Source organism: Hemiscyllium ocellatum, chromosome 37, assembly GCF_020745735.1.
Source record: "Hemiscyllium ocellatum isolate sHemOce1 chromosome 37, sHemOce1.pat.X.cur, whole genome shotgun sequence".
NCBI lineage: Eukaryota > Metazoa > Chordata > Chondrichthyes > Orectolobiformes > Hemiscylliidae > Hemiscyllium > Hemiscyllium ocellatum.
In genome coordinates, this window is record NC_083437.1 from 6,506,939 (window position 1) to 6,521,161 (window position 14,223).

The 14,223-nt window shown below is 42.0% G+C and overlaps 1 protein-coding gene across 2 annotated transcripts in view; it reads right to left on the reverse strand.

Moving 5' to 3' along the window:
- Window positions 1-14,223, reverse strand: part of usp48 (ubiquitin specific peptidase 48) — a 131,320-nt gene that overhangs the window by 20,439 nt on the left and 96,658 nt on the right. For both annotated transcript variants that reach the window (XM_060851941.1, XM_060851942.1), the window contains exons 17-19: window positions 13,007-13,129; window positions 3,328-3,389; window positions 1,864-1,974 (exon numbers count right to left, since the gene is read on the reverse strand). In XM_060851941.1, coding sequence (XP_060707924.1) covers window positions 1,864-1,974; window positions 3,328-3,389; window positions 13,007-13,129 — 296 coding nt within the window. The remainder of the gene's footprint in view (window positions 1-1,863; window positions 1,975-3,327; window positions 3,390-13,006; window positions 13,130-14,223) is intronic.

Genomic DNA, 14,223 nt, shown 5'->3' on the forward strand with positions numbered 1-14,223 from the left:
TGGGGATAACATAGGAATATGGCATTAAGGTGGATGAACAGCCATAACCTACAACAGCAAAGCCGGTTGGGAAAGCAGACTGGCCCTAGTAGCTAGATCTAGTTGAAGTTTCTGGCATGCTGCGGACAATGTTGTTAGTTGTGAAAGCATAACACACCACTTTTAAAAAAGGCTGGCTTATAATTGAATTGTCTCTTGGCAGTCCAGAACTTGAACATGACGGAAGAGAGAAGCAAGTTGCCAAATCTTTAAGCTTATGCTCATCTGGACAAACTCAAGAATTCCAAATTTCAAACAATTACAACAATCTATACAGCAGGGACAAGTCAACTCTAACTGGACAAGGCACTGCCTTGAAGAAAGCCAAAGGATGGGAAGGGTTTCCAGATTTCTATTATCACATGTGGAAAAAAATTGCTTCGTGATTTTACTCCTGAATCATTGAAAACTAATTTTATGTCCCCTTGATGTTGATCTTCAGACCAGAAAAAATAATTTCTCCTAGAAAAGTCATTTATATTGTGGTTCTTCTATATCCTGTTTAATGAGTTTAAATATTCTTGCTTTTATCTCAGGCAACAGTATGTATAATTTCTGTTAAACCAGATCAACTTTTTTTTTTTAACATTTTGAAAGACTCAAAGAACTCATCAATCCCCTAAAGTTAAGGAAATACAAGCCAGGTTCATGCAACTGGACTTTTAAGTTATTCGTGTAAGTCCCACTGCTGCCTCACAGCGCCTGTAGATCCGGGTTCAATTCCCGACTCAGGCGATTGACTGTGTGGAGTTTGCATGTTCTCCCCGTGTCTGCGTGGGTTTCCTCCGGGTGCTCCGGTTTCCTCCCACAGTCACAAAGATGTGCGGGTCAGGTGAATTGGCCAAGCTAAATTGCCCGTAGTGTTAGGTAAGGGGTAAATGTAGGGGTATGGGTGGGTTGCGCTTCGGCGGGTCGGTGTGGACTTGTTGGGCCGAAGGGCCTGTTTCCACACTGTAAGTCTAATCTGTAAAAAAAAATGATTCTGTCAATCTGCACTGGATCCCTCATAGGAGAGTAGGTTCTGCCAGAGGCAGTAACGACTGAATAGAGTTTCTCCGATAGGGCTGAATGAAGGCTGAATAAAATCAAAGCATTGTCGTGGTTCTGTTCGCCAAGCTGGGAATTTGTGTTGCAGAAGTTTCGTCCCCTGTCTAGGTGACATCCTCAGTGCTTGGGAGCCTCCTGTGACGCGCTTCTGTGATGTTTACTCCGGCATTTGTAGTGGTTTGAATCTGCCGCTTCTGGTTGTTAGTTCCAGCTGTCCGCTGCAGTGGCCGGTATATTGGGCCCAGGTTGATGTACTTATTGATTCAACCAGTAAGCATATCGATCTGGACCCAATATACCGGCCACTGCAGCGGACAGCTGGAACTGACAACCGGAAGCGGCAGATACAAATCACTATAAATGCCGGAAGAAACATCACAGAAGCGTGTCACAGGAGGCTCCCAAGCACTGAGGGTGTCACCTAGACAAGGGACTAAACGTCTGCAACACAAATTCCCAGCTTGGCAAACAGAACCACAAAACGAGCACCCGAACTACAAATCTTCTCCCAAACTTTGAAAATCAAAGCATAGCTTGTTTTGTACCCCACTTCCCTTCAAATCCTCTTCCACCTGATAGCAGCAACATCTTTCTTTACTTCTGGAGATTGAATTACTATAGAACATGACTCGTAATCCTAATTTCAATTAAACATGTTACCGAAGGAAATGAAATGATTATCTGTCATCAGTACTTAAATAGTTGCCTAAAAAAGGGATTATAAATACTTAAGTCTTTGTAGGCAAGCATTAAGAAGAAGGATGGAATAAGACTCACTGTTTTGAATCCTCTTTGGTCATTGACTCTGCTGTAAACATGAGACCTCCGTGTGGACAGAGAAGTGCATTGTTACCCACAGATGATACAGGACTGCATTTCGTTGGCTTCCTTCAGAAAACAGAATCAAATGAATGCACAGAGGAGGGATTTACAGGGATGCAACATATTCAACATCAATGTTGATCCTCTTGCTCTTAGAGTGAGCCTATTTGCCCTCTGAATTAAAACATTACTAAATGGTAGATATTATTCTAAAAATCTACATTCAGTTAGCACCTTGAAGTGAAGTGATTTTCCTGTGATAGGTATTGCGCCGCCTGGTTTAAAACCTTGTTATGCATTTATATGCTCTGTTCTTCCAGTGCAGCATCACTAAGGACGTCAGGTCTGCTGCTGGGTCAAACACCTTCCAACTGAATCATAACTTTGTTACAACTCAACACTGGAAAGCTGAAGCCATTCTGCTCATTTCCCACCAACAGTAATGTACCTCTGGTGCATATTCCATCAAACAGTGAAAGGACTGGAAAAATATTCCGTGATAGGATTTGGTTAACAATTAATTTTAAGTACCACTGTGGACAACCAAGTTTGGCTATAAACTTATTTGTTTATTAGTACTTAATTATGCATGCGAACGTACTCAAAGTTTCCCATAAAGTCTTTTTTTTTGAGAATGTAGCGTAACTTCCACATACTAGTGAAATGTCCATCATTCAAACAGATACAAAAACAACTTTGCAATTGTTTTGGTGCCTTGCCAGTTACTCACTGCTTGTGCGATGCACATAGGGCCTATTCTGGAATTTTAACATTGCTGCTTCTTTTGGAAGGAGCAATGAAGGGACCTTACTGATGCAGTGAGGATTTGAGCACATAAAACAGACAACTTTCCCAATACCAAGTTACAAAGAGGTACTTAAGGAAGAAGTATGTGAACGCGAACTACCATAAAAAAAACTTACTGCAATTTTCAAATAATTATAATAATAATATAAATGATAATTATAAGTCTGGAACAACAATCACCATACTAAGTACTTAAAAAGTAAAACAAAATGTTTTCAAAATTAGCTTGACAATTGAAGTAACAATCAATTTATGACAACAGAAAGTGTACAAATATGCTATCCTCAAATAAAGCCCAATATGCATCAGTAACCAATATGGAGGGATACCTGTATTTTCTCTTTGTGATTCTAAATTCTGCAATTGAGGCAATATTCTGGGGGCATTTTATCATTTAATGTTGAGTTGATCAAATAGTATTCCATCTTCAAAAAGCCAAAATTCAAAATATGATTGTGCACCAACCAAACCATAAATTATTTTCCTGTCCACTCCTAAACCATTGTGAACAGCAGTCCTAAACTTCAGATGACCATTTGGAACAGCCAAAGCATAAATAAATAATACAGCAAAAATATACAAAAATAAAACAGAAACAAAACAAAACATCACCTGATAAACTTCTTCCACTCTTCGACAAAAAACTGGGAAACAACATAAAGAACATCTGTCTCCTGGAAAACATGTATTACGATATTGTCAGTAAAACTCTACAAGATTATGCAACTGAAGTCAGTCAATCAGTCTAGTATACCGCAACCTGCAGAGAGGCTTACTTCAGAAGAAATGCTGAGTTATAACACATATTTTACATCTCTTAATTTTCTTTGACAAGATACTTCAACCACTCAATGTTATAGTTAATATCACTGTTACTTTGACAGCTTGCTATCATCCTAGTTAAACGTAATATATTAGTTCTCCATATTAATAGAACTCAGCTCACTTTGCTATTCTGAGTGCGGCTAAGCAATGTCCAGTGCTTCCATTCAAGAAGAAAAATTAGCAAAGTTCGTGCAAAATGTTCCTGTGTACAAAATATCAAGACAGTAACACCGGGTAACCTGGGAATAAGTAATGTACCAACAACCCTTTCCACTTGTTTTCTTGTCCCCTTTTTAATTAAGCTTGTAATAATCCATCAGTGATCCAAACCCAATGTTCTACCCATCATCTTTGTCAAAATTCCAGGCTTCCTCTTCATAGTACTGCTAAATCCTAGCGTGATATCAGGTATCATGGCAACTTGTATGCTCGGAGGTTACCAATATTACTGTTGGCATCAGCTATATTTGTCTGCCCGTCAATGACTATCCTAACATGCCAACCCCAACCTCCACTCCAGAAGAAGCACATCTCTTTGCATCCCATATTTCACAATCAGTCCAGGTAACTCATTCACATTATGGGCGGCACGGTGGCACAGTGGTTAGCACTGCTGCCTCACAGCGCCTGAAGACCCGGGTTCAATTCCCGACTCAGGCGACTGACTGTGTGGAGTTTGCACGTTCTCCCCGTGTCTGCGTGGGTTTCCTCCGGGTGCTCCGGTTTCCTCCCACAGTCCAAAGATGTGCGGGTCAGGTGAATTGGCCATGCTAAATTGCCCATAGTGTTAGGTAAGGGGTAATGTAGGGGTATGGGTGGGTTTCGCTTCGGCGGGTCGGTGTGGACTTGTTGGGCCGAAGGGCCTGTTTCCACACTGTAAGTCTAATCTAATTATCTTTTGCTCAAAGGAAATGGTATCAGGTTACCATTCACTTAATTTTTAAATTTTCTGCTCTTGATCTTTGAATCCTATGCTACAATGTGCAGTACGTCTCAATCAACCTTCTCAATTTCAATAGTTCAAACAATGTGGCAAGCCTGTCTCCTTCAAACAGAACCAGCCCATCTTTCAATACCATTCCTCACAAGAACTTTCAAACCCTTTAGGAGGTGAAAGGCTCTACTTCAACCACATTTCAGACCCTGCATTTTATGGCAACCAAGGGTTAATTTTGAGAGCAAGATCTAAGTTAAAATCTCACTCCCCGATATGAAAAATGAACATATCCAGTTTAGTGCAGTGCTTGAAGATTTTCATAAAGTAATCGTTCATTCTACTATTTTAAGAAAAGTCTTGCACCTTTCACAACTATACAGCCAAGTAGCTGAACAGTCCATCTTCCGCAACTACACTGGCACCACCCCCCACCTTTTCCTCCGCTACATCGATGACTGTATCGGCGCTGCCTCGTGCTCCCACGAGGAGGTTGAACAGTTCATCAACTTTACTAACACCTTCCATCCCGACCTGAAATTCACCTGGACTGTCTCAGACTCCTCCCTCCCCTTCCTAGACCTTTCCATTTCTATCTCGGGCAACCGACTCAACACAGACATCTATTATAAACCAACTGACTCCCACAGCTACCTGGACTACACCTCCTCCCACCCTGCCCCCTGTAAAAACGCCATCCCATATTCCCAATTCCTTCGTCTCCGCCGCATCTGCTCCCAGGAGGACCAATTCCAACACCGCACAGCCCAGATGGCCTCCTTCTTCAAGGACCGCAAATTCCCCCCAGACGTGATCGACGATGCCCTCCACCGCATCTCCTCCACTTCCCGCTCCTCCGCCCTTGAGCCCCACCCCTCCAACCGCTACCAAGACAGAACCCCACTGGTTCTCACCTACCACCCCACCAACCTCCGCATACAACGTATCATCCGCCGCCATTTCCGCCACCTCCAAACGGACCCCATCACCAAGGATATATTTCCCTCCCCTCCCCTATCAGCGTTCCGCAAGGACCACTCCCTTCGTGACTCCCTCGTCAGATCCACACCCCCCACCAACCCAACCTCCACCCCCGGCACCTTCCCCTGCAACCGCAGGAAATGTAAAACTTGCGTCCACACCTCCTCCCTCACTTCCCTCCAAGGCCCCAAGGGATCCTTCCATATCCGCCACAAGTTCACCTGTACCTCCACACACATCATCTATTGCATCCGCTGCACCCGATGTGGCCTCCTCTATATTGGGGAGACAGGCCGCTTACTTGCGGAACGCTTCAGAGAACACCTCCGGGCCGCCCGAACCAACCAACCCAATCACCCCGTGGCTCAACACTTAACTCTCCCTCCCACTCCACCGAGGACATGCAGGTCCTTGGACTCCTCCACCGGCAGAACACAACAACACGACGGCTGGAGGAGGAGCGCCTCATCTTCCGCCTGGGAACCCTCCAACCACAAGGTATGAATTCAGATTTCTCCAGTTTCCTCATTTCCCCTCCCCCCACCTTGTCTCAGTCGGTTCCCTCAACTCAGCACCGCCCTCCTAACCTGCAATCCTCTTCCTGACCTCTCCGCCCCCACCCCACTCCGGCCTATCACCCTCACCTTGACCTCCTTCCACCTATCCCACCTCCATCGCCCCTCCCCCTAGTCCCTCCTCCCTACCTTTTATCTTAGCCTGCTTGGCTCTCTCTCTTATTCCTGATGAAGGGCTTATGCTCGAAACGTCGAATTCTCTATTCCTGAGATGCTGCCTGGCCTGCTGTGCTTTGACCAGCAACACATTTGCAGCTGTGATCTCCAGCATCTGCAGACCTCATTTTTTACTAGCTTAAAATATAGTCATTGCTGTAAGCATTGTTATTAAACACATGGCTGCCAACTTATCCATAACAAGATACCACTAACACTAATGACATAATGACAAGATAATCTCTTTATGTTGTTTGATGGATAAACATTAGCCAAGGAAATCTCCTGTTCTACAAACAGCTGATGTGAACTTGCATATCCACTGGTCAACAGCTGGGGCAGAATTAAGTCTTCCACATTAAGGAGAAAAGAGAAGAAGAAAGAGGTATGTCAGAAACTGATTCAATATCAAGTCTTAATGGAGTTACTGCAGGATGCACCCAAAGTGGAAGTTAGCATTTCACACGTTTGGATACAATTACAGAGACAGCCAAATAACATATAGATTCTTAGCAGAAGGATATGGGGCTAGGGCAAAATGAGGAGGGTGGAGGAGGAATGCTTCCCACTAGATTTACCATTCTGTGTTATGATACAGAGAACTATTAGGTTCAGTTGAGTAAAAAGATATGGATTTAGGCCTATTTCATTTTTTGGATGCAAGCGGGTGGGAGAGATGTACTACTGGATTGCCTTGAAGCTGCTGCTGCAGTTAAAATTGCCGCAATCACCTCCCTGGAAAGGCCACTGATTTCCAAGGTTTGTCTAATATCAATCATTTCTCATAAAACCTAGCTCCAGTGATAAATGGAGAAAAGCATACTCCCTCAGAGTATCTGCAATGTTAGGAAAGACTGGGAAGATTATGCTATTAAAATTATTGTATTAAAATAGATTTCCCATCAGCCAACACTATGCTATTTAATCTAATCATAAAAGGGAAAAAGGTGCAAGCAAATACAAATAGGGCCAGAGAGCTGAAAAAAACACTTCATGTGGTAGAATGACTAGTAATTTAAGAGAAAGTCCATTTCTTTGAAAGAGGGACAGGGACGATAAAGGCAAAGATAGGATATTACACTGGAAGGAAAGCGAATGGTTTGGATTCTGATGCCCCTTCCTGCATGTTATGAGGACTCCTCTGAGTGCCCACCATCATAATGCTCCACGTAGTTCTGCATCTAACTAAGGAAAGCATTTGCATCAAACCGATCAAAGTTCAGCCTTTGCTAAGTGAAATAAGGAACATAATAGGCTCCAACTGTTCAAAATCATGACCTAGCTTTGTTCCTGATTTGTCAGGAAATAAAAACATTTCTGATACCTTATGTCACCTTAGTCTCGTGGATGCATGTGCCTCATTGTAGTGCTGGCATTCATGGTTACTCTCAGAACTATCCCTACAGTAGGGCAAAATAGGGTAACCACTGGCCTCTGTTGACAGCCCATGTTGAGACCATGGTCATCTGTGAGGACCTAAAAGCCAGGTAGATTAGATTAAATTAGATTCCCTACAGTGCGGAAACAGGCCCTTTGGCCCAAGTCCACACCGACCATCTGAAAAGTAACCCACCCAGACCCATTCTCCTACTTCCTACTAATGCAAGTATCACTATGGACAATTTAGCTTGGCCAATTTCCCCGAATTGCACAGCTTTGGACTGTGGGAGGAAACTGGAACACCCAGAGGAAACCCATGCAGACACAGGAAGAATGTGCAAACTCCACACAGACAGTTACCAGAGGCTGGAATCAAACCTGGGTCCCTGGCCTTGCAAGGCGGCAGTGCTAACCACTGAGCCGCCCATATCAGGCAAGGAATAGGTGGAAGAGACACCTTGGTGACCTTGCACTTTGTTTCTTCTTTAGTTCGAAGGCAAGGTCCATTAGCACAAAGGAGTTTGATGAAATTTTTGTACCCCATCACTCTCCCTGTGTTGTAGAGTGTGATTTGTCCTGGGCCCATAGCTCTCTGAGGCTGATTCTAGTCACTCTTATAAAACTATTACCTGAACTCACAACTGTCCTGCTGCAATGCCAATAAAGTGATGAGTTGCCCCTTTCTCCAGAAAGAGTACCAAATACCCTACAAATGTTCCATGACTTACAGGACATGATCTACCTACTCCTGTTAAATCCTGACTGCCAATGGGGAGGTTGGAAAAGTACTGTTAAGTGAGCGTGAGAGAAGCATGGCCAGCTATTTGTAACTGTTAGGGTTGTCCCCTGACAGTGCAGCAAAATAGCCAATGAAAGCCCCATCAAGCTTTGCAGTACATTTAACAGGAATTAGTGTGTGGGGAAGGCTTATGTTCTCAGTGCTTAAAACAATAACTAATTAATGTGCAACATTCTTTGCTACCTGAAAGATAAGAACATTTCATGACAATTAGTTATTGCTTTTTTTCTAATCAGTTATACTACAAGTAGATTTTAATTAAGATTCTTCAAGATAATCATATAGTTTCCAAGTAAATTATAGTTTTAACACACATTTATATAAAATTAAACAAGACATTAAAAAGTTCTAAAAACTAAATATGAGTAATAGAGAGGGGCCTCCCTATCCCTTATCAAGGACAGCAGCTAAACAGGGTTTGAATGATGGTAAATCTCAAAAGAAAACTGTTCCAATCTAGTACAAAAATAGCTGACACAGATGTCATCGATGAGAGATAAAAGATCACAAGTGACATGGAGAGTTCGGTTTCCCACATACCATGAGGGGCTCATTCAGGTCACAGCAACAAGCTATTACTAATAGATTGATGTACTGGAAACCCAATCATAGGTGAATAACCCAGCACTAATTATTCATCAGTATACTGGGGGAGAAAAAGCATGTGCCGTCATACTAATGTTGCAAGAAAAGTGAAAAAACAAACAAACAATGTGCTTGTGGATGAATAAAACAAAAAAAGGACAAATTTTCCTCTGACCCATCAACAGTCATACAGTGACAATGTCCTCAGATGAAGCTAAGCAGAACAGACAAAGGAAGCACATAGTGAGGACAGTGCAAGAGAGAGAGAGAACCTGCACAGTTACTGCCTTTGCTGTTTTTGAATTCATGTGTTGCTAGACATCGTAGTGTATCTGGGAAAATTAACAAACAGTGAATTTCACAACTAATCTTGGAGGAACTGGTTTGGGTGACGTTCACAACACAGAATCAGGTAATTTTTTTGTTGTTTTAAGTCTGTCCAAGATAAAGGCTGTATTAGTGAGTACAGTGGGTTCTTTCTTGATTATATGTTTTTGGAGTCTCTTGATTAAACTTAAAATATAAGCCATAACTATTAATTTAACCTGGGGCAGTGTTTTGTAGAGGAATAACACTGTCTTATTCCTGAGTCTCTAGACTGTGAAGGAGCAAAAATGGCCTTTGCAGTGATATGTACTTCTTGTCGGATATGGGAGTTTGAAGAGAGTTTAAGGGTTACTGTGGATTATACCTGCCATAAATGCTGTTGGATGTGAATCTGATTAGATTGAGTGGATCGGTTGGAGAGACAGATAGAAGTGATGAGGAATTTGCAACAGCAACAGTATGTAATGGATGGCAGTTATAGGAAGGGGGAAAGTCTCAGATACAGTCACATTGATGGGTTAACTCCAGGAAGGGCGAGAGAGGTAGGCACCTCGTTTAGGAATCTTTTGTGGATATACCCATTTCAAACAGGTATGCTGTTTTGGAAAATGTAGGGGGTGATGGATTCTCAGGGGAACATAGCACAAACAGCCAAGTTTCTGGTATTGAGACTAGCTTGATTGCAATGAGGGGTATGTTGGCTTCCAAGAGATCAATTGTGTTAGTAGTCAGAGGTACAAACAGACATTTCTGTGGCCAGCAGAGAAAAAGCAGAATGGTGTGTTGTTTCCCTGGTGCCAGGATCAAGGATGTCTCAGAGGGCACAGAATGTTCTCACGGGGGGGAGGGGCCAGCAGGAGGTCATTGTCCACATCGGAACCAACAACATTGGAAGGGAAAAGGTTGAGACTCTGAAGGGAGATTACAGAGAGTTAGGCAGAAATTTAAAAAGGAGGTCCTCAAGGGTAGTGATATCTGGATTACTCCCAGTGCTATGAGCTAGTGAGGGCAGGAATAGGAGGATAGAGCAGATAAATTGATGGCTGAGGAGCTGGATTCACATTTTTCGATCATTGGAATCTCTTTTGGGGTAGAAGTGACCTGTACAAGGACAGACTGCACCTAAATTGGAAGGGGACTAATATACTGGCAGGGAAATTTGCAAGAACTGCTTGGGAGCATGTAAACTAGTTAGGTTGGTGGGGGGAGAGCAGGGAGATAGTGAGGAAAGAGATCAATCTGAGACTGGTACAGTTGAGAACAGAAGTGAGTCAAACAGTCAGGGACAAGATAGGACTAATAAATTAAACTGCATTTATTTCAATGCAAGGCCTAACAGGGAAGGCAGTTGAACTCAGGGCATGGTTAGGAACATGGGACTGGGATATCATAGCAATTACAGAAACATGGCTCAGGGATGGGCAGGACTGGCAGCTTAATGTTCCAGGATACAAATGCTACAGGAAGGATAGAAAGGGAGGCAAGAGAGGAGGGGGAGTGGCATTTTTGATAAGGGATAGCATTACAGCTGTGCTGAGGGAGAATATTCCCAGAAATACATCCAGGGAAGTTATTTGGGTGGAACCGAGAAATAAGAAAGGGATAATCACCTTATTGGGATTGTATGAAAGACCCCCCAATAGTCAGAGAGAAATTGAGAAACAAATTTGTCAGGAGATCTCAGCTATCTGTAAGAATATTAGGGTGGTTATGGTAGAGGATTTTAACTTTTCAAACATCGACTGGGACTGCCATAGTGTTAAAGGTTTAGATGGAGAGGAATTTCTGAAGTGCGTACAAGACAATTTTCTGATTCAGTATGTGGATGTACCTACTAGAGAAGGTGCAAACCTTGACCTACTTTTGGGAAATAAGGCAGGGCAGGTGACTGAGGTGTCAGTGGGGGAGCACTTTGGGGCCAGCAACCATAATTCTATTAGATTTAAAAGAGTGATGGAAAAAGGATAGACCAGATCTAAAAGTTGAAGTTCTAAATTGGAGAAAGGTCAATTTTGAGGGTATTAGGCAAGAACTTTCGAAAGCTGATTGGAGGCAGATGTTTGCAGGTAAAGGGACGGCTGGAAAATGGGAAGCCTTCAGAAATTAGAATCCAGTGAAAGTATATTCCTGTCAGGGTGAAAGGGAAGGCTGGTAGGTATAAGCGAATGCTGGATGACTAAAGAAATTGAGGGTTTGGTTAAGAAAAAGAAGGAAGCATATGTCAGGTATAGACAGGATAGATCGAGTGAATCCTTAGAAGAGTATAAAGGAATTAGGAGTATACTTAAGAGGGAAATCAGGAGGGCAATAAGGGGACATGAGATAGCTTTGGCAAACAGAATTAAGGAAAATTAAGGAGAATCTATAGGGCTTTTACAAATATATTAAGGACAAAAGGGTAACTAGAGAGAGAATAGGGCCCCTCAAAGATCAGCAAAGCAGCCTTTGTGTGGAGCCACAGAAAATGAGGGAGATACTAAATGAATGTTTTGCATCAGTATTTACTGTGGAAAAGGATATGGAAGATATAGACTGTGTCAGCTTGAAAAATGTCCATATTACAGAGGAGGAAGTGCTCGATGTTTTGAAACGCATAAAAGTGGATAAATCCCCAGGACCTTATCAGGTGTACCCTAGAACTCTGTGGGAAGTGATTGCTGGGCCTCTTGCTGAGATATTTGTATCATCGATAGTCACAGGTGAGGTGTCAGAAGACTGGAGGTTGGCTAGCATGGTGCCAATATTCAAGAAAGGTGGTAAGAACAAGCCAGGGAACTATAAACCAGTGAACCTGACCTCAGTGGTGGGCATGTTGTTGGAGGGAATCCTGAGGGACAGGATGTACATGTATTAAGAAAGGCAAGGACTGATTCAGGATAGTCAACATGACTTTGTGCGTGGGAAATCATGTGTCTCAAACTTGATTGAGTTTTTTGAAGAAGTAACAAGATGATTAATGAGGGAAGAGCAATAGATGGACTTCAGTAAGGCGTTCGACAAGGTTCCCCATGGGAGACTGATTAGCAACGTTAGATCTCACGGAATACAGAGAGAACTAGCCATTTGGATACAGAACTGGCTCAAAGGTAGAAGACAGAGGGTGGTGGTGGAGGGTTATTTTTCAGACTGGAGGCCTGTGACCAGTGGAGTGCCACAAGGCTCAGTGCTGGGTTCTCAACTTTTTGTCATTTACATAAATGATTTGGATGGGAACATAAGAGGTACAGTTAGTAAGTTTGCAGATGACACCAAAATTGGAGGTGTAGTGGACAGCGAAGAGGGTTACACCAGACCAACAGGATTTGGACCAGATGGACCAATGGGCTGAAAAGTGGCAGATGAAGTTTAATTCAGATAAATGCGAGGTGCTGCATTTTGGGAAAGCAAATCTTAGCAGGACTTATACACTTAATGGCAAGGTCCTAGGGAGTGTTGCTGAACAAAGAGACCTGTTTCCATGCTGTACATCTATACTCTATAAAAGCCAAAGAATGTCACAGCATTACTTCAAAGAGTGGCAGATACGCTGGTCTTACAGCAGTTATCCTATTATATTTGTATTTATCCAAATATGAATCACTGGTCTCATAACTGTGTAACTACAGTCGCTTACCCAAGACATACACCAATATTTCACATGATAGATTTAATGGAAACACAGAAAAAAAATTGGTTCATTCATGATTGAATAGTTAATAATAAATAGGATTTCTCCATCAAGCTACTTACCTCAGGCCATTTGATTAGCAGTGGTCTATTCTTATCTTGAAAAAGACATAGAAGTGCTGATTTCTGCTCATTTGCCATCATCTTGCTCAGAGTTTCATTTTCCTCACCCTCCTTTTCTAATACCTTCTCCACAAAACAGAAGGCTCAAAGTTAATTACATGAAATGATGCTAAATTGCTATAAATTACTGATCAGGTTTCAGCAGGTACATCATGCCCAAATCTGGAGATCCTTCCCAAAGCATGATGCCAGTCCAGTGGAAACAGTGCAGAAGGGATTTTACAAGAATGAGAGAAAGAATGAGCATCTTCAGCTGTCCAAAGAGACTGGAGAAGTTGGATTTGCTCTGCTTAAAGAGGACTTGATAGAGGTGATCAAAATTGAGGATTTTGCTTAAGTAAGCTTTCAGTGATAAAACAGCTGATAACCAGAGGACAGACTGAAAGGATGAGTTTTTTTTATTATATAGCAAATTATGGTGATCTGCGATGCAATGTCTGAGGGAATGGTGGGAACAGGGTTGAACAGCATCTTCAAAAGGGAATCGAGATTATATACTTAAAAAAAGACTCCAAAGCTCAGGGAAAAGAGCAGGATATTGGGAATAATTTGACTGCTCTTTCAAAAAAGCCACAGGATAAATGGACTCCTCCTGCTTTGTACAGTTTATTTGTATGGTCTGCAAGTACATGTGGCCCTTTGACACACAACTAATTTCAAAAGATTTAAACCATAAACTTTCTGATTATACTGTTTAAAAAAAAGCAATTAGCAAAGAACAAACAACAAGTGGTGCAAAAATATAAAATATTTAACTCTACAACAATTCCATAGATACATTATAAAAGACCAGGTAAACTAACATTATACTGTACTGAAAATAGATCACAGGGTGACATGAGAACTACCTTAACATTCTTCCAAGAAGGGAAACATGAGGGAAAGTAAACAAACTTGTCAAAGTCTAATTCGTTAAAAAAAATCATTCAAACAATATTTTCAGAACATGTGGAATGAAATCCCTGAATTGCATTGAAGAAATATTTACTGGAGACAAAATGACACAAACTAAGGAGCGACAGCATACTTGATACTGAGGAAGACTATTACAGACTATAAGAGGACATTCATTAATCTGTCGAATTGGTCTAAAAACTGCAGACTTATTTCAATACAGCCAAATAAGGTGGTGCATTTTGGTTAAGTATCTATAGAAA